At 26.3% G+C, this 20,957-nt stretch overlaps 2 protein-coding genes across 2 annotated transcripts in view; one reads left to right on the forward strand and one right to left on the reverse strand.

Moving 5' to 3' along the window:
• The window catches only part of LOC113555952 (serine/threonine-protein kinase pakA-like), a 199,210-nt gene extending 190,425 nt beyond the window's left edge, over positions 1–8,785 (forward strand). The window contains exons 9-11 of the mRNA XM_026960600.1: positions 677–756; positions 4,448–4,646; positions 5,481–8,785. Of these exons, the coding sequence (XP_026816401.1) occupies positions 677–756; positions 4,448–4,646; positions 5,481–5,797 (596 nt within the window). The 3' untranslated portion in view covers positions 5,798–8,785. The remainder of the gene's footprint in view (positions 1–676; positions 757–4,447; positions 4,647–5,480) is intronic.
• Positions 8,786–10,723: 1,938 nt separating this feature from the next.
• Positions 10,724–18,529, reverse strand: LOC113547757 (GMP reductase 1-like). The gene is made up of 6 exons (XM_026948236.1): positions 18,164–18,529; positions 17,965–18,084; positions 12,133–12,390; positions 11,580–11,768; positions 11,202–11,407; positions 10,724–11,131 (listed from the first exon to the last, which is right to left on the reverse strand). Exons 1-6 carry the CDS (start codon positions 18,248–18,250, stop codon positions 10,933–10,935), a joined length of 1,059 nt encoding a protein of 352 aa, XP_026804037.1. The 5' UTR covers positions 18,251–18,529; the 3' UTR covers positions 10,724–10,932.
• Positions 18,530–20,957: the final 2,428 nt, after the last annotated feature.

Consider the following 20,957-nt stretch of genomic DNA (forward strand, 5'->3'; position numbering starts at 1 on the left):
CTAACACCTAAATAGATGAAAATATGACTCAACAAGTTTATATTTATTGCTAATTGCAACTAAATTATTAAAACAAAGTTTTACGTTACTTTTATCTTGAGAAGTTTATGTTAACTTATTTACATTTATTACTATTAAGAAGACGCAACAAAAACGATTTCTTAAAAGAATATATTACATTTTGTTGAAATCTTTAGAATTTACCATTTGAATAATTTAAAGATGTTTTAATACATTTTTAATCAATTTACTAAAAGATATGTTTCCTGATATCCGTTGAGATTCTCATAATTATTATTGCGTAATCATGAAGTTATTCAAATTTAATTTAATTTATACTGGTTTATCAATTACAATTAGAAATTCTAGTTTTGTATTTTTAATGTACTGTAATTGTTACTTCCTATAATTATAACGGAAAATATTAAATATTGACATGATACATGTATAATATTTTCATAAGTATATACTTTATTAGTTTAATTTAACCAAGTTCAATATTCAATTTAAATAAGCACTTGAACTAATAACTAATAAAAAAAATTCTATAAAATTAATAATGTGATGTATACACCAACAAAATCACTTTAAATTTTACTTTTAATTTAAGTTACTTAATCATTAAACTGTTAATTGTAAAATATTTTAAACAATATTTTTTTTTCTTTTGTTTTAGACGAAGATGGAGAAAAATCTGTTTCTGTATTATTAGATGCAGAAGAGTCAGAGCTAATTTTTTTAGATAAATCAAATGCGGTGAGTAGTAAATAATAAATAATACATAATAATAATGCATTGTATTAAATACAATATATTTTAATATGTAGCCATGTATGTCACAATATTTCAGAACCAGAATACTAAAATGTATAATTTCTCATATTATGATAAGAAAAATCGAATTTTAAAAATATTTATAGACATTTCATTGTTTAATCTGATTTAATATTAATTCAAATAAAGCAACTAACAAATAAAACTTTATTCAAAACACTAAATTCTTCCATTATTAGCACATCATTTAACAGTATATTAAAATATGTTAAAAGGTTTTAATTTGTTATAGTTGAATATCTATTCCCTCATTTGTCAATTGTGTAGGACGTAGGTAATAATTAGAATACAGCGTTCACTCTTCTCATTTATTTATCTTTAAAGCGTAAATAAAAGTGATTTAAAAATATAATTTATAATTTCCAATTTAAAATATGCTGTGAATTTATATGAATAGCATATTATACTATGCAATAAAACTCTAGTGCATTGTAGTATGTATTGTTTACATAATTTATTCAAAGAACAGAAATATTATATTCTGTTAAATTGGTTTCATAGAATCAATCTATTATATTTGATTACATTGTAAGCTTTAATATACAGTAGTAATTAATTAATGAATAAATAATACATAGTACATACAGTAAAAATAATTCACATAACCACGTAGATAGCTTACAAAGTCTGATATGTTTATCAGTAATACAATAAACGAACTCGGAATAGGTATACTGCAATAACCATTATTTATTGAACCATATTTTATACCTAATTTTTTTTTTTAATTCAATATGAACAATTTGTTTATACTAATATTATATCATATACCTATTTAAATTTAAATCTGTCTCAATAATAGAGCAATATGTTTATACAATTCTAAGTATGAATGAAGGACTAAGATGAAGGGCAGATACCTATACCTAAAACTAAAAATAACAGTATCGACAATGATTTTGGCTCTTAAAAATATTTTTCCTATCTTATACAACTGCTGGTATCTTTTAATCTTGAAATTCGCGAAGAAAACATTCGGCTTTATGTATACAGTTTCCATTTAATTAACTTTAACCCAAGATTTTTCATTTGAATTTCATATATTACCTAAAGTCAGGAAAAAATCATTGTCTACAAAAAATACAGTAAATTGTTATAGTTAAAATTAAAAACTGATGAATTTCATATAAACTACCAACTATGCGTATCCAATTTGCTACATTAACCACTCTTCAAAATTGAAACATTTTTAATGATTTAAAAGGTGATGAACGATACGAAAACCAATACATTAATAATACTATACATAATCTAAATAAATACACACATACGCTTCATTATAAAATCAATAAATTCATCGCTTCGCTCACATTAAAACTATATACTTAAATACTCTTTAAACAAATTTGGCCTAGCCGATTATGTAGATCAAGTTACGATAAAGTTTTATAAATTATGTTACCTATAGGCTTTTCTCTATCACTTCTATTTAAGGCACTAAAGACACCCTACTTGATACTTCACATTATAATATTTTAGTAGTCATGCGCCCTAAGTCACTCGAGGAACTCTCCGAAATTTAAAGTCTGCATGGTTAATAATAGTATGGTACACTAATTATATCATATCGTATAAAATACAATACGATTCTTGTCAAATAGTTAAGTAAGGTAAAGCCAATTTCACTTAGAATAACAAAAAAACATATATATTACAATATTAGTTTAAGTTTATAAATATGTTATACTCTTTGTACTGTAGAGACATATTTATTAGGTAAATATATAAAAAACTTCACAATGCCAAACATATGTTTTATTAAAAACTGTATTATTTTGTTTAAAATATACGAAATAAATATCCATTTCATAATAGAAATTTAGAACTACAATAGATTTCACTGAACCGTTATAACATATTACAATATTATATTTATATTACTATATTATTAAAGACAAATTAATTTCTAATAAACTATAATTTATTTATTTTTATTAAATTGCATTATATCATATTATGCTTAGCACGTTTTTAATTAATTATCTGCACTAATATATTTTACCATTTGACATCACTAATGAAGAAACTTAGTTTAAACTAACTAGTGATCATTGATGAGTGATTCATATAAAATAAACATCAATTATTAGTCTAAGAGTTTGTTAAACGAGCTCGTCGTAATTAACTAAAACGCATTCTTTACAAATGAAAATAAAAGCATTGAAAACCACTTCACAAGAAAGGTCGCTACAATTTCAAAAATCAATAACCGAGTACCCTCCTATTTCAATAAAAATATGTAGTAACGTCAAAGACAGCTACATCGCGTGATTGATATTACACGTAATACAGTTTACACAAAAGCCCTTGTTACATCACCAAGAACTTCAATACTTCATAAAACTAGAATTATATCGATAAAATACTATATATACGCTTAATTAGTTTTATCACTCCTTCGTAATATTGTCATAAGTACCTACCCTAAATAAATATATATAACCATACTCAATAAAATCCAGGTAACTATATCGTTTTATTATCCCGACATTAAGAAAATTATAAATTGAAGAAAATATTTGAATTTATTTCAAGTAAATTACGTTAAATTCATAAATATTAACATAATTCATTTTTTACATTTATTTTATTGTTTGTGTATATCCAATTTTTAAATTAAAAAAATGTATTTAAAGTAAAATAATTGAAATCATTTAAATGTTTTATATTTTTACAATCTTATTTACTTAATAATAATAATAATATATGATAGGTACTTAAAAATAAATTATTATTGATATAGCAACAGATTTTTCAAACCTATAAAATACCAAGAAATATTTTAAACATTGATCTAATACAGGACAATATTTTAAAACTGTTATTTAAATATAAGCTGGATTTAAAAACTTGCGAACTTAAATAAAAAAGTTATGTTGAATAATGATACTTGCGTAAGTTTTTATAAAACAATTTACTACGCAATTGAATTAATACTTTTACTTTATTGTTATTTTTTAAAATCGTTTATCGTCAAAAAAGTGAATTCAATTAAATATTCATAAAAAGATACGATAATATTGTGATCATTTCTATCATATCATAATAAATTATTAGAATATCACACATATTTACAAAAAATATCAAAAAATATTCTAAATATATATTTTTGCGCAAAACTGTTTAAATAGTATTGCCATTTTATTAGTTGAAATAAATGATATATGAATGAACAAATAATAATATTATTATAATTACACCAATTATTGAAAATATCTACAGGGTAATTATTAACAAAGCATGTCACCTCCATTAATAATGCATTTATTTAAATTCTTATTTTTCAAATTATTGTGCTTTTTTGTACAACTTACGGAATGCCTTGTCTTATAAAAATAATCAAAACATAAATACGTGATAGTATTTAATATAAATAAATTAAATATTAAAAATAAAAATAATACCGAATAATTGTATTGAAAAATTCCAAGTAACTAAATTTGAAGCATTTTCTTGGAGATGTCGCGTCATCGTCACTTTCTAAAATCATATGAACTAGCAATAAACTACATCCCGTTAACATAATTAATGAACACGATAAACTACTATATAAGAAATAGATAAACTATTTGCCGAATAAAAAATAACGTAATGCGATAAAATATGTTTTCAGCCGGCCGATTGTAATGACGTCTTCGAGGAGTCCCCGCACGCCTATTGTATCATCTACTCGAGAAATGATTGGGACAGCTTCAAACAAGCCGAAGAATGGCTACAAGCTTTATGGAAAGCAGATGTGGTCAGAAATAAGGCTGTGATATTAGTTGGTAACAAAAACGATATCGTGAGACCAAATGTCGTGCCGTCAGGAGGTACAGTATAGTATTTTACATTAATAAAAATGTTAGGCACCTAATCAGTAATCATAAATTATGATTCATTATATATATGTACATATTATTTTAATGGTTATATATTTTTGTTCTATCGGTTTATCACCACGGGGTGTAGGACGTATGAATACACGTAACGAGTCCGTTTTCATTCCTCCCCACGGCAATCCACAACATGTTTGACTGGCAGTTTTCGATTCATACAAAAATATTTACCGTGTCAGAGTCTGTATTGAATTTCAACGTAAATCACACAGTTTCCGACTGCCAATTAGTCCAGTAGCGTAATATTGGGGTATTGCAAGTATAACACTAACTATACGAAACAAACCAATAACAACACACATTTTTGTAACAAAATATTAAGGCTAACGAAAGATAGATACGATGGGATTAGTTATTTATTTTATAAAATAAAACAAGTTTATTATAACACCAAAAATGTAAACCAAATTACTTTAAATTACCTACCTAGTACCTACCGTGCGTAATATCCCTCTAATGTTTGTTACAAATTTAACGCATCGTTGTTAGTCAAACGCAGTGCGATAACTGATTCGGGAAAAAATGAAGACGGACTGAGAATACACAGACTGGTGATAAGTTATTGATGTCTATCCAAATCTGTATATTTTTCACGACATATATTTAGTCAACAATCGACATGCCAATCGCCTATATATTTACAATATACTTACAACAATGACCGTCGCCGGATGATATGTTCAACGTTGTTTCTTTCACCATATAAATACCCTCTTTCCAACGATACAAATTACTAATTCAAATGTCTGTACACAACGATTGTTTTAGTTGGCAAACAAATGGCTACTCGATATGACTGCAAATTTATCGAAACGTCGGTGATCATCAACTACAACGTGGACGAATTACTGGTAGGCATACTGACGCAGATACGATTGAAGTTGGACCAACCACCGGAACATGGCGTGACTCGGTCTTCGTCGATGCGCAAACGCTCCAAGTCGCCTTTAGGAAACTGCGGGCCAACGTTCAAAAAGTACAGGGGATCCCGGACGTCTACTAGTCTCCGGGTGAAGGGACTGTTAAGCAAGGTGTGGGCCAGAGATTCCAAGTCAAAGTCGTGTGAAAACCTACATGTGCTTTAATGACGAACTTGGAACAGACAAAAAAAATTGATAATTTCTATTTAGGTGCATTTTGTATTTTCATACAATTCTGTTTTGCAAAAAAAAACTACTGTTATAAAATATTCATTACAATCGCGATAAAACGATCAAATCCCCATATCAGCGAGTAGCGTATTATGTAGGTACCTAACTACCTATAGCCGTATCATATGGATTTTTTTATAATTTTTTATTGCTATTATTTTTTTTCCTTTTATCATTAGCATGTGCAGCGTGGCTGAACTAATGCAAAAGAATATCTTTACCCACCACTATTCCCAGTTTTTGGATTTATATTCACAATAATTAGATTTCATAAAAAAACACGACATTTAAGTTCAGTTCATTAAGTTTGATTTATGTATTAATATTTTAATCGGCTACTTGCCAGATACGGCTACAGGAAAGTAAACTCAATACTAATGTATTCATATAGTACTTGTTGACAAGTTCACAAGGACGGCAAAAACGTACGTTTGTGTAAATATATAGGTAGTTATAGATGACATTTTTCAGAAGTAAGCCTCGTTTTGTCTTTTCGTAGGCAATTTATTTTTGAGCAAAAAACTCTGAAAACGGTTCTGATTATAATTCGATACTAAATAATTATAAGGTTAGTTAAAATATAGTCTATAAGTCGTAGGAATAATGTCAATCCAAGTACAACTACTACGATGACATGCCTGAAGTTTATTAACTATCATTTGACGATAACATCTCAGCGCTCGAATAGGTAGTAGTTTTCTTGGATGCATAATATTAATATTAATTTAATACTATAATCATCTAATTTTAAATGGGTTTTGAATTATTATTTCGTTTTTAAACGTTTCGCGTTTTTTAATTTGTTGTTTTTTCAGTCATTATTCTGACGATAATGATGATGGTTTTAAGGGACCATTACTGTCATTATTATTGCGATCGCGTTCGTAAACAAATTCATTTTATATTTTATAAAATGTTGTTCGAATGCGTATTTTGTATTGCCAGCAGAATCAGGGACCACGAAATATTGTTAGTTAGTAGTTGTACGCAAATAAACGTTTTATTACGTATTGTGTATAAATTAATTTGCAAATTAATGTAGTTTTTTGTAACTGTAATATATATTTGATCTATTGTTTTCAAACTTACCGAACGTTTTTCGCGAGTTTTCACGTTCGCTTGAGTACGTACATTTCTCTCTCATATTTCTCAACGCCGTTTTCTTTGGTCTTTTACATCACGCAACATTACGAAAAAAAAGTGTCGGCACGTGCAAAAAAAAATATATATATATACTAAAATTAAAATAATTTAATAATGTTTGTAGTGGTTTGGAAAATCTTTTGCCTTCGAATCTAAAATTTAAAAAAGAAATAAAAGCGGGTTTTAAAAAAAATTGTTTTTCATTTTTCTTTACACAAATAATTAATTTAAAGTTATTGAAAGCTATCAACTAAAATACGAATAAGGCATATTTTCTCCAGCAATAGATACTGAAAATTTCAGTAGAGTATTTATAAACTTAATACCATAATATTACCTGTTATTTTTTATTTTTAAATGTAAACATTTAATTTAATTTATAAACCACACAAATACATAACTCGATAATATAAAGGAAAAATGCCGTACATATTTTTACACTAGCATGTTTATTCAAAAAATATTTTAATTATGGATGATAAATTTTGAAAGGCTACACGATAAGGGTAAAAATTGACAAAAAAAAACTATTTCAAACAAAGTAATGTCCAACTTAAATGTATCGCGTAGATATATGATGACATCAATATATTCTGTAGGTGGCCACAATTCGTAAGGAAACCTATCTGAAACCCTAACCTGGCATGTACTTAAGCTTACGTGGTTTTTCCATATATTATGCACAATCCTTTGACTCGTGTTCCTTAACATACCTACGTTGATGGTAAACACTCTAAGGGCTAAACACGATATGCCCATGTATAATACACCGTGTACTAACACTAAACATTTATAATCAATAAACGATTTTAGTCAGTAGATAGTCGCTCCTAAAAATTCGTGTTTGACCTATACAATATGTTTTAAGCACTTTCCGTTTTGTTCAATGACAAAATTGGTCGAGTTTATTATTTGTTTTGGCAATATACATTTCCCAGAACCTGGAATAAATTAGCTGGCCAACGAATAAGACTCCTAAACTTAAGTTTAATTGTGTGCGTAATGCGTATTACCTGCTAATATGCGTAGGAACTATTACATTATTCAATTTAAAGGGTATATTTTTCGTATTGTTTTACGTACCTACTTATATAAGTTTATAGAATTTTCTTTCAATAGTATAAGATTATAAAATCATAATATAAGATTATAATAAGATATCAAATATTATATACATAGGTATCTAACACCTATATATAATATTTATATAATATTAGCTTTTAATCAATTTGTTTTCTTTGTATGATTTGTATTGTTTTTTTCTCATGCATATATGCACACAGAAAACAATACAACGGATATTAAACTTGTATATGTACCTACCTATCTCAAATCTTCCAAAGCTGATTCTTCTGTAATTTTTTTCAATCATATCATTATTTCATAATATAATATGTATAATGTACACATATCTAAACGTTGTGTATATCTACGCTGTGTTTTGTATTTATACTACATAATATTACTTTAAGTTTCTTTCACACTTTCCATCCATCTGAAACACATATTTAGAACTTAAGCTATTTGACGATCTATCGGTTTGTTACTGTTTTGTTTATTTAGCGATTTTTATATTGATGAACACGACATGGTCGTTCATACAGTTCGGAGTATCGGGTATCAAGTAGATTTTAGACGCATATGAATTGCAAATAGCTTATATATTTTTTTCCTCGTATATTATTATAATAATTACAATTATAAATGTGTTAATAATTTATGATAATTATATCAATAATAATCACATTTGATTTAAATATTATATAATATTATAACAATAATGTTAAATTGTACGTCAATCGATGTTGTTGAAAAAAAAAATAATATTAATAATAATTGTGCGTAGATTGTGAAATTTTTATTAACTATTCAAATTTTGAATAAGGGTGATAATATTTTTGTTTTTTCCTCTATATTGTACGCATTTACTTAGCAAAAAATTTAATACACATTAAAAAATGTCATAGCTTATTGTTACTATGGTTGTATTAAGATTGTATAATTTTAAACTTTTTCGTAAATTATACAAGTAACAAAATTTAAAATAAATCTACTTGTGGATTAGTTTTAGAGTAAATACCGACAATTGTAAAAAAAAAAAAGTCATAAGTCTAAGTCAGAGGTCAGAAGCAATTCACTTTAAAATTAAAATATGGCTAGGTACCTCTACTCTATACATTTAAACAAAAAATATTTTATTCTTCCATAACTCCACATTTTAATTTGCCAAAAATGTCATTTTTTTTTTACTATTTTTAAATGTTATGATGACACATATAACAGTCTCTATTTACACTTCTGACTTATTAAAATACTACTTGGCAACTTGCTGTATATTAAAATTAACTTGAAGTATTTATCTAATTAATTACGATACAACTTTTCAAGTACAGTGAATTTATGGTTTAATAATACAATTAATAATTATAAATAGTTTATTGTAGCTGAAGTCTTACCCACTTCTTTTATTTATTATATACCAATAATTTGCACAAATCATATTTATTGTTGTTGCTTCTGACCTTTCCATAATTATTTACCTAGAAATAAGATGTGTTGATACAAATATATATAATAATTAAATAATAAGTTGTATTATTATCTTAGAAAACAAAAGTATATACATGATCAATTAAGTTTCCAAGTGTTCTGATTTTAATTTTCCAAATGTATAATGCAAAATTGGTAAAATATTTTATTACACTAAGGTGGCTGACAGTTTTGTAATTTCTATTTAATAATTATTTATAATAAACTATTGAGACGATTTTAATCCATTATTTCGTATTTATTTAATAATTTCTATATCAATGTAATATATTTAAAAATATATTATTATAAGTTATAATATACAATTTTATTGTGTTCAATAACTTACTAAATAAAGTTCTGCGATATCTACCACAAAAAAAATCTAAGTTCATCATATATGAAAACTGATTATTCTTTATGATTAAGTGATTAAATTTGTTGTCAAAAATCATATTAACACAATAAACCAAAATTACCATTCTTCATGTTAGTCCGCAAAATTCCAGGACAGGATTTTTATTAACAAAAAGTCTTTTGATTTTATTGCTGTAAATTAAAATTCACACATAGATCATGTACCTATTTCATAATGCAGGTTAATATTCAAATTTTTAAGAATCCTAGTATTTATGTACCTACTATACAGTATACATTACTAATGTTTTTTATTTTTTTTTAATATACTAACATAATATCAAACATTCAATACAATTTAAATCAAATTTTAGTTTATTAGTTGATTAAACAATTAAAATACAAGTAAATTATAGTAGTTTCAAAATAATTTTTTTTTTTTTTTAATAATTATTAGCATTAAATTATTCAATTGTTGTCAGATCATAAATAGGATTAAAAATCTATAAAAATCAACATAACTAATACATTTTTAAAATTTGTTATAAAATATAATTAACTAAAAATATTTCTAAAGATAGAAAAAAAATCACATCACAGTTTTAGAATTATATTGCATAGAATTTGAATTACTTCTTGTTTAAGGTAAATAAACAATAGTAATAAATCTAACATAGTATTTTATGTTCAAAATATTAAAAAAAAATCAATGTGTTAAAAATGAGACCTAACCTAAATTATATTTGTAAATTAATTTTAACATCACTAACTAATGATTGATTATGAATAATAAATTTATATTAATAACAATGAGAAAATATTTCGATCACAAAATTGAAATTATTTTTAAAAATAAAAGATATTATACAACTTTTAAAAATACAGTCTTAAATTTTACAGACACTCAGGTAATGTAAAATGTGACTTTGGAATAATTCATACTATAGAAATAATTGAATATTATACCATATATCAGGTAAATAAATACCTTTTTTTATCATGTACAATATACATTATACAATATTATAAACCATGGGTAATTATTCTCGAGTAGTTATGTTGGAGTACACAGAGTTTACTTGTTGAGTGCATCGAATAAATGTGGCACGCTTAGGCAACTCTTTTAATGTATGGGCTCCAGTGTAAGTACATGCTGAACGAAGTCCACCGAGTATATCAAGAATAGTGTCATTTACATCACCTCTGTATGGTACTTCAACGGCTTTACCTTCAGCAGCTCTAAAATTATCAATACAAATTAAACTAATAATTATTTCCATAATACATAATAATAATAATAACAACATACCTGTACTCTGCTTTGCCTCCAGAATGTTTTTTCATAGCTGTTAACGAACTCATACCATAAAATAATTTACACTTAGTACCATTTGGTTTAATGGTTAACTCGCCTCCATTCTGATCATGCCCAGCTAGCATGCCACCAAGCATAACAAAATCTGCTCCGGCACCAAACGCTTTGGCAACATCCCCAGGACAAACACATCCACCATCCTGTAATAGTTAAATAATTTAAATTCAAATTCAACATTTAATAAAAAAAAAACATTTTGTATCAAATTCTTTAGCATATGGTCAATAAAACAAAATTAATAATTATGGTAATAGCATTGATTATAAACAGTATTTATAATCAATGGCAATAGTAAAGTAAATAAATACTCACAGAAATAATATGTCCTTGCAGACCATGAGCAGCATCAGCACATTCAATAACCGTACTTAACTGAGGATAACCCACACCAGTCTTAATGCGTGTGGTACATACTGATCCAGGACCAATACCAACTTTAATGATATCAGCACCAGACAAAATTAATTCTTCAACCATTTCACCAGTAACCACGTTGCCAGCCTTAAAATAATTATTTATAAATTACGTTGTATATTAAATATTCTAAAATAGTTTATTATAATAGTATAGCAATAAAAATATAATTTAATCTATAAAATGGCAGTGGTTTTAACCAAGCTCACCCAAAGTGATATAGGTAGTTATATACATACTCTGACCAATATAACCAGAAGTTCCAAGGATGGGATGCAAGACAAAAAACAGGTAAATACAATATAGCCATAAATATAAATTCTTGGAACGGAGGAAAAAAATGAATAATAATTAATTGGATTAGAAACACTAAGACTAAAGGATAACTTATTTAAGTCTTAAATTCTATATTACAATGTGATTGTGTTGTTTAAAAATAGAAAATACTTACAATTATGGTATGTTGTGGATATGCTGTACGCGTTTTACGAACAATATCCACAAATTGTTGAGTGTAACCGTTAGCTACATCAAGGCAGATAAAGGATATATCTGGTACAGCTTCCAATATTCTTTTGAGTTTTTCAAATTCGTGATCATTTATACCACAAGTAACAGCTATATGAGGTAAAATGTCTTTATTGTTGTTAGCAAATTCTAACCATTCTTCAGGTTCGTAATATTTGTGGATTGTAGTAAACAGCCCATGCTAAAAATAAATAAATTTAAAAATTATTATATTTATACAATAATTTAAAGCATAGTGGAAAATATTAAACAAGAAAATTATATTTGTTAAATATTAAACTTAAAATGTTGTTATCTGAGTACAAAATTTTTAAATGTTCCATATTATATATCAAATATTAGTGAAAATAAATTCAAAAAATATTTCGTGGAAAACATATAACTGGAAATGACAAATGTAGTTTCAGAATGGTAGGTACAATAACCAATGTTATAGGTTCAAACACAGTTTGTCCAATTTTTATTTAAATTATTTTAGACCTCCTTCATAAAAAAACACATTACTCTAAAGTCTATACTAATCAAAAACGGGTTCAACGATCTACGTCAGACACAATGATCATTATTAAGAAAATAATGAATTCAAGATGTTGTGTAATGTCCAAAATAATAAGCTAAAGCAATATTAACAACATTGAAGTACAAAGTGGACTAAATTGACGTCAATGAATATTACACGTTGGATAGACTGGATGGAGAACCACAAAGTAATTTTGAGATTTTTTTAAATTGTTAAAACTTTGGAAGAAATTATCTATGTAATACTATACTAAGTAATCTAGTACTTATAAGGAATAAGGATTACTATTTTTGAAAGCACTATAGACTATAATTGTACAAAACTATACTGACCAATAAATTTGTAAAAAGTTTAGTGACTAAGTGACCTCTAATATTCTGTTCTCAGTGGCATTACATTTATGTAAAAATGTATACAATCAATTAATCGCGATTTATTAAAATCCGTAGAACACATAAAAACAATTATAAACGAGCTAGTGAATTTATGTGCAAATATGGAGTGTACTTTTAAATTGATTAAATATAAAACAGCCATTGAAAAATAAACTAAAATAACTTTGTATTATCATACAATTTAAAAAAATATTTTTCGTATTTAACTATTATTATTATTATTATTATTATTATTATTATTATTATGTATATAGCATTATTTAGAAATTAGCACGATGCACCCCCCTGATAAAATTTCTGGTGGCACCTATGATTAAATTGCTTTTTTTAAAATTCGATTGATGATCAAGAAAAAATAAAAATTCCCAGAATAATTGATCATCAATAAAATCATATAAATATAAATTCTGTAGATTGTACTGCAATAACAATTTTTCATTAAACAATTAAAAGCACGTTTTACAAATCATAAAAAAAATATATCATCAATATAATACATATGTATTTATATAATATAACCAATAAAAAATATTAATTTATTCTGTGATATTAATACAAAATGAGTGCATAAATTTGACAATAGGTAGACAAGCAATTATGATTTGTATTTAGATTTTTTTGTTTAAGATTCACTAACAACCGAATTAAATCTCTGGAAAAAAACGTGGACAGATAACAATTTTCATATCAAAATTGGAAATAGCCATTATTGTACTGTAGAAATTAAAGCATATTTTAAAATAGGCAGTCTAAACTTTTTCCAAATCTTTCTTAATAAATTTAAAATTTTTACTATAAAATTGAAGTTTTACTGTTGAATTGATAACAAACCTAATTAATGTATGTATGTGTAATTAAAAAATTAATAAAGAAATTAAACAATTAAACAATTAAAGATCTTCATTATTGTATACACCACGCAACTATTATAATAGAAAAGTGAACTAGAAAAGTCTGCAAATAATTCAAAAAGAGCCAAAATATTTTTAAAATTATAAAATATCTAGAAAATGCTAGTAGTAGTATAAAATAAATATTTAAGGGAATATTTTAAGTATTTTTTAATTCTTTTAGATTGCAACAAAATTTTCGATAATTTTTATAACTACTGAACATTTTCCACAGCCAATTTACTACCAGAAACCACCATATAATTTTAAGATTTTATCAATTTTAGAACCTAAGAAAAAAAAGAATAAATACTAATGCGTTTATTGTTCCATTTAGAATTCATAATCTTAAGTGCATTTTAGTATTATATAAATTTTTTCTTCTTTAATTCTAAAAATAGAAATACAATCTTAACTTAATTATATTAACCTAAGTGATGCTATCTATATCTGTAACTATAGGGCCTATGGTTATACGGGCCGTATAGAATCACGAAAAGCGGGGAAAAAAAACATTATTTTGTATAGAAAACAGCAAAACAACTTATATAACTTTCATTATATTATATAGGTAATAATGAGTAAGCAGTCACTTTGTACGGTCCATTGTTTAAACTGCATAACACGGACACTTTGTACTATTATATACATAAAGTATATAGTAATGTATATAGTTATATACCTCAGTGTTATGTGTATATAATGTAAATTATTAATGTAAAAATTAAATATAAAAAAAAGTAAATTTACTAAAAACGTTATATATTATAGTATATTACTTTATCAGTTTAAAATTTAAATCAATTAAAAATGTGTACAATATAAATATATGTTAAAAACGAGAAATAATATTAAAACCAACATAATATAATATATGAAATTTAAAAATTCAAAATTATTTCTTTGTTTTGGTGCTGGTTACATAAAGTTAATAGGTAGCTTATTATTTTCACCAGAATTATATTTTTGCCACATTCGTCCAATACATGTCCAATTTGCAAAACTGTCCAAAAACTTGAGAGAATGTATAAGATACTTAGATTTACCAAATAATATTTAAACTTAATAACAAATTTAATAAGATTGTATATAATATATACTTTATGTATATAATTGTACAAAGTGTTCGCGTTCTACAATGTTCCTTTTTACCCGACCGTACAAAGTGTCCGTGTTTTGCACTTTTGATGCTCGACCGTACAAAGTGACCTAGAACCGTAATAATGTAATATTGATCAGTCATCAAAACAAAATGCGGATATATATTTAATTTGATAAAATAATCTCTCTGCCTCGTGCCGTGCCATTATTTTGCATGTGATCACGTGAATAATATAAATATTATTCAGTAATCAGAAGACAAAACAAAGAAGAAATTTATGGATACTAATTATTATTAATTATTGTAGATAATAACACAGATATTATGATAACAATTAATACTAGACACATGCCAATTCATAGTACATCAAAAGTTTGTACTACGTAAATTTAACGATCACGTGATAGGTACATATTGCCATTGTGTGGCATTGAGTTCAGATGACTATCTAAATTCTACACGCATTGGACAATGGTAGAACGGTTAAATATCATTTACTTATAGATGGAAATCGTAAATATTAAATTATTACCAATCATACATTGTTGGACCTTTGTTTTTCAAACAACCTAAACAGTTAATAGAATTTGTATGAAAGTATTTAAGAGTAGTTTAAATAATAAAATTAATATTTCATACACAAATCAGTTTTAGATTTCTCGTAAATATTCTACACGACGATAACTTATTATATATTTATTTTGATCAAAGTGCATAGAGAAAACCCGAGCCGTTTATAACATACAAATATAAATAAATAGTATACTGTAACAATAATTTCAAGCTAAATCAGCCTTAAGATAGATTATAATTACAATCCAATTATTAAACCAGATATGTTTAATTGGATCCAACGAAACCAGATTATTTATTACATACTGCTAATTTGTCAAATGAATAATAACAAATTAATGTACTTAACACAAATAACAACTTTTTAGTATGACAATATATGTACATAAATTATACGTAGTAATTGTATAATACCTATTTTATGTTATAATACCCACAGGAAAATAAAATAGCTAAGAAACTAAAGAAACATATTAAATACAACTTTTAATTCCAATTAAAAAAATGTATAGATTTCGTAAGAAAATTACATAAGCTATCATTCTATAATATACTTCAAACATAAACCGTACCAGTTGCGTACCAGGCTTTATAGTCGTGTCTTATTATTATTGCATGCAATCTAGATAAATATTATAATGGAACATCGAAGTACTGCTATTATAGTATTACTATAGGTAATGCTATGTAAATTTTGAACATAAAATAACGATTTTTAGTGAAGCCGTCGTCGAAACAATGATAATGATCATGACTCACAATAGTGTGTTACAACTTATAAAATTAACAAGTTTCTAAATTTAGTATTAATGATTTATATATACTTTAATTAGCTGATATTTGAAGTCGAAATAATGTGAAAAACAATTTTGTCAGTCTTAATCAAGTATTTCTTTAATTTTAAATTACCTATAATTGAAAAATTCATTTTTTTTATGAGATTACTTATCTTATCTATATAATAGACTTCCTATTTTAGCTATAATAATAAGAGAAATCTACAACTAAAATTTTACCTATTGATATTTAATTCCATTTGTCGTAAACAGAAATTATATTATGCATATAAAATACATACATAGTACTGCCTAATAATGCTAATTTATAGTTACTTAGTTACCTACAGTAAACATAAATATTATACATAAACATTTTTAATTTAGGTGAATAATATTCATTAATTTAGCTGGATTACGATTCTAAATTCACAAGAATAAAATATATGATTACATATTGTACTAGTATATATAACCATTTATAGGGATATGTGTACTGATTAATACATTTACATTGCTATAGGTTGAATAACAATGATTAATGTAGTGAATACAATATTTTAAACTAAAATCCTATATATTTTTTTTATTATTATTTTAATTCACAGTAAAAATTAATGTAGTTTTAGTAAAAATATTTTTGATCAATCAAATTTAAATGAGCTAATCAGTTATGAGAACTGGTAATTTAAAACTGGCTTACAATTATCAATATTTTTATAGAAGGTACATGATTTTGGAGTTAAATAGAAAATGTTTCAAACCGCAAATACCCCTGCAAATACCTACTGAAAATTGTTTCATATTTTCATATTTAACTAAAAAATTGAAAACTTCTATAACCCATATGCATATTATACAATATTCATAAACAAACATAGCAATATTTTAATAAAATTAAATAATTTATATTTTTTGTTAAGTTGCCAATAAAACATTCAGCAGTCCTTGCCTTACTTTAGCTTAATCTATTTATAAATATTAATGTAAGAGGTGTTTTAAAATGTAATTATCATTATTGTTATGACAGAAGGATAAGAAAAATATAAGTAGGTCAGACATAGAAAGTTAGATTTTAGTAATTACTAAAAATTTAATTACTTTCTCTGTAAACATGAATTATGATAATTGTATAAGTGATAAATTTTAATTTACTAAAACAGGAATAATGTACCTAATACATTATAAAACTATACCTAATTTAACACAAATAGTAAAAAGAGGAAAAATAATTAAATATTAACTAAATCTGTGCAACTGAGAAAAATTAAAAATACATATTAAAAACAAAATCTTTTAAATTATTTGATATTGAATAAAATTTTAATGTCTAGGTATCTATGAGGAAACAATATTATTATGAATTGATGGACGTCAACCAATGTGTAGTGTAAATCTAAAACGTGTGTTCTGGAATATGAATAATTTATAACTATCAGGATATAATTATTTTCATGACTTGGAAAAAGTCATGTTATTGTTGGAATTGGATTGCTTACTTTTCCCAGGGCAGCTGCCATTTCGAACGTTCCAACAGTGTCCATATTGGATGCCATCATCGGTATACCCTGATATGTGCGTTTGGAGTTACGAAACGTAATGTGTCGAAACAAGTCCACCTAAAACAGAAAAAAAAATTGTAGTTTTTTCACATTTCGATCTTGTTCCTTAAACCCAAGTATTGTGAGCAACACTCACTTGAGCCCGGGTCTTCAGTGTGCTCCTTTTCGGCCTAAGCAGCACGTCTTTGAAGTCCAACTTCACCTCATTGATTATGTTCGGCATAGTTGTCGTTCAATGACTCCTAGACTTGTGTGGAAGACACCGATCAATGTGATGCGCGTGCTATAACGGATGAACGGGTGGTGTGAACGTGAGATGGTGCACCAACGGTCGCTGAAAACGCACTAATAACTATTATGTGCGTAGCGAAGTCCGACTGTCTGCGACCGGCTCACGGTGCACGCTTGTCGATCGTCTAGGCCCGGCAGACTAGGAGGGGATTGGAATATGACTCACCTCGACGTAGCCGACACCAACTTTTGCACTTTCGTCGTCTTTTTAATATTATTTTATTATTTATTATTAATAACTATTGATATTATTCATATTATGACATAATATATATAATAATATTATACAAAAATTACCTACCAACTGATTATTATTATAAATTGTATTATTATCGCATAACACATGCCGCCGCTACTGTAGGACACGCCCTCATAGCCAGTACCACTACCGCTACCCCTGAAAAACGATACCGCTACATTCATATATTTATTGTTCCGTGCTACTATTGGGGTCTCGAAACATCGATATTCGTAACCCGCGGTTTTGATTTTAAAGACCATCATGATGCAGTAGAATTTTTCTCGACTTTTTCGATACAATATGCACTGAAAGAGCTTTATCGGTCTTTGCAGTAGTTAGTACCTATACTTTACGAGTTATACCTACCGCTCAGTCGTACTTCACACAGATCTTTTAATAAGAGAGGCTCTCATAGTTATATTATTGTTGTTTGTTAAAATTATATTTTTATATAGGTTTGAGGTAATTTAAAAATATCGTATTTAAAAAACCATATTCGTTATACCTATTACCTAATAATTATTATTCTTATAATGTTTGGTAAACTATAATACAACAAATAATAATATTAACTTGAGTAGGATAACCTAATAGAAATATAGAATAGGTACTTAAATTTATATTTTATTTCAGAATCTCCAATGCATAATTAAGACAACAACCTACGGCCCAATACATATTATGATACTATTTACAACTGAATATCTAAAATATATATCCCTATATATGTATATCAATGTATCTATGTGTTAGGTATATATTATATTGAGTAGGTACTGAGTATTGGGCATTGCCGCATTGGCTTATTTAACTACATTGTTACGATTGAAAACCGGTAATTTGTTCAATAATAATGATACAATATTCAGTGTTTAACGAGTGTAGTATTATTGTTACAATGTCACATTTAACGATTTAAAGATGTGTAGAGGACAAGCTGAACAAGGACACTACTTTGCTGTCAATAATCGTTGTCTATATAAACCATTACTGCAATTATCTATGTAGTATATAGAAATATTATTGTCTTTGTCCAAGTTTTTCTGTTATTAAAATTGTGCGTTACAGTTGTTTCAATACCCCAGCGTTATTATATTATATTGAAAAAAAAATATAAAATATTACGATGATTTTGCGAAAGCTGAATTATTAACTTTAACTTACATACTACATAGGTAGTATACCTATATACCTAATAAATACCTCAATTATATAAACTACAATTATTAGTATTTAAGAATTAAATTAAAAATTATAATATATCATAAATAAACCAAATCAGTAACCTTTAATTTTATTAAAATAACCATATATTTAAACTACCTATTTAGAATTTATGTAAATAATAAAGTATAAACCTTATTAGTCTAGGTACATGGTATAGAACATTAACTACACAAAAAATCGGTATTGCCCCTTCCCCAATAAAAAATATCTGGCGCCGCCACTGGAAAACATATTTAGTGATTTATTATTGAATATGCCACTAGACGGATATATAACAAGACAATAATATATCTATAAGGACAAAGGCTTGCAAACACTACAGCGGTGATGTTATAATGTAATCAGACACAATTTACTGCTGCGGTAGAATACAAAATTATTTTACTATCACCACTGATATGTGTACGCCGTATGGTTTTTAATCCTTAATGGGTAGTCTATACAACTGCATAATTAATATAGATATAGATAAACATGTTTGTCATAATATATTATCTTTAACAAAACTATAGTAGTGGGTATATATTAGAATCCAAAAATTAGAGTATGTTCAACAATATTAATTATAATCACACTATATAATGTTGCATTGTCAAAGTGTAATACTTTGAAATATAATAGTTGTTTGAACACTAAGTTAACTGTTATCATACAAAGGAATTAGAACATAATATAAAACCTACCCTTGCTTACATTTATAAATAGAATTCCATTTATTGAAGTGTACTCAAAGTATAAGTTGTTTTCAAACTCATAATTTAACAGACCATGCCACTAAATTAAAAGCTTGATGTAAAATATTCTTCAGTTCTATAGTGCTCACACACAGTGAACACAATGGTATATTCCCTGATTTGAGGGTCATATTTTCAACTAGGTTCAACAATATCAACAATGGTTTATTGATACATTATACCTCTTTTTACAAGTAAAATTCAAGGTTCATTCATTCACATTTCTTTTGCAATCCCACTATATACCAAAAACTACATCTATAAACATCATCTAATCCACTATATTATAACTCTCGCAGTCTCGCTGACTAACACCACACTAGCTCCATATAAAAATATTTGCTTTTCGGATTAAGTACTGTTATTAATTATTGTATACTATATTAAAATGTATTCTTGTCAGTCTAAGGTCTTAGCCTGTTTTGTATCAAAAATAA

The sequence above is a fragment of the Rhopalosiphum maidis genome, chromosome 1, assembly GCF_003676215.2.
Source record: "Rhopalosiphum maidis isolate BTI-1 chromosome 1, ASM367621v3, whole genome shotgun sequence".
Lineage (NCBI taxonomy): Eukaryota > Metazoa > Arthropoda > Insecta > Hemiptera > Aphididae > Rhopalosiphum > Rhopalosiphum maidis.

Excerpts from the sequence above, each read along its gene's own strand:
- LOC113547757 (XM_026948236.1), bottom strand. The coding sequence starts at position 18,250 with ATGCCGAACATAATCAATGAGGTGAAGTTGGACTTCAAAGACGTGCTG. Across the intron at positions 11,408-11,579 it reads TGCAAGGACATATTATTTCT|GATGGTGGATGTGTTTGTCC; the intron begins GTGAGTATTTAT and ends TAACTATTACAG. Across the intron at positions 11,132-11,201 it reads GGAGGCAAAGCAGAGTACAG|AGCTGCTGAAGGTAAAGCCG; the intron begins GTATGTTGTTAT and ends TGATAATTTTAG.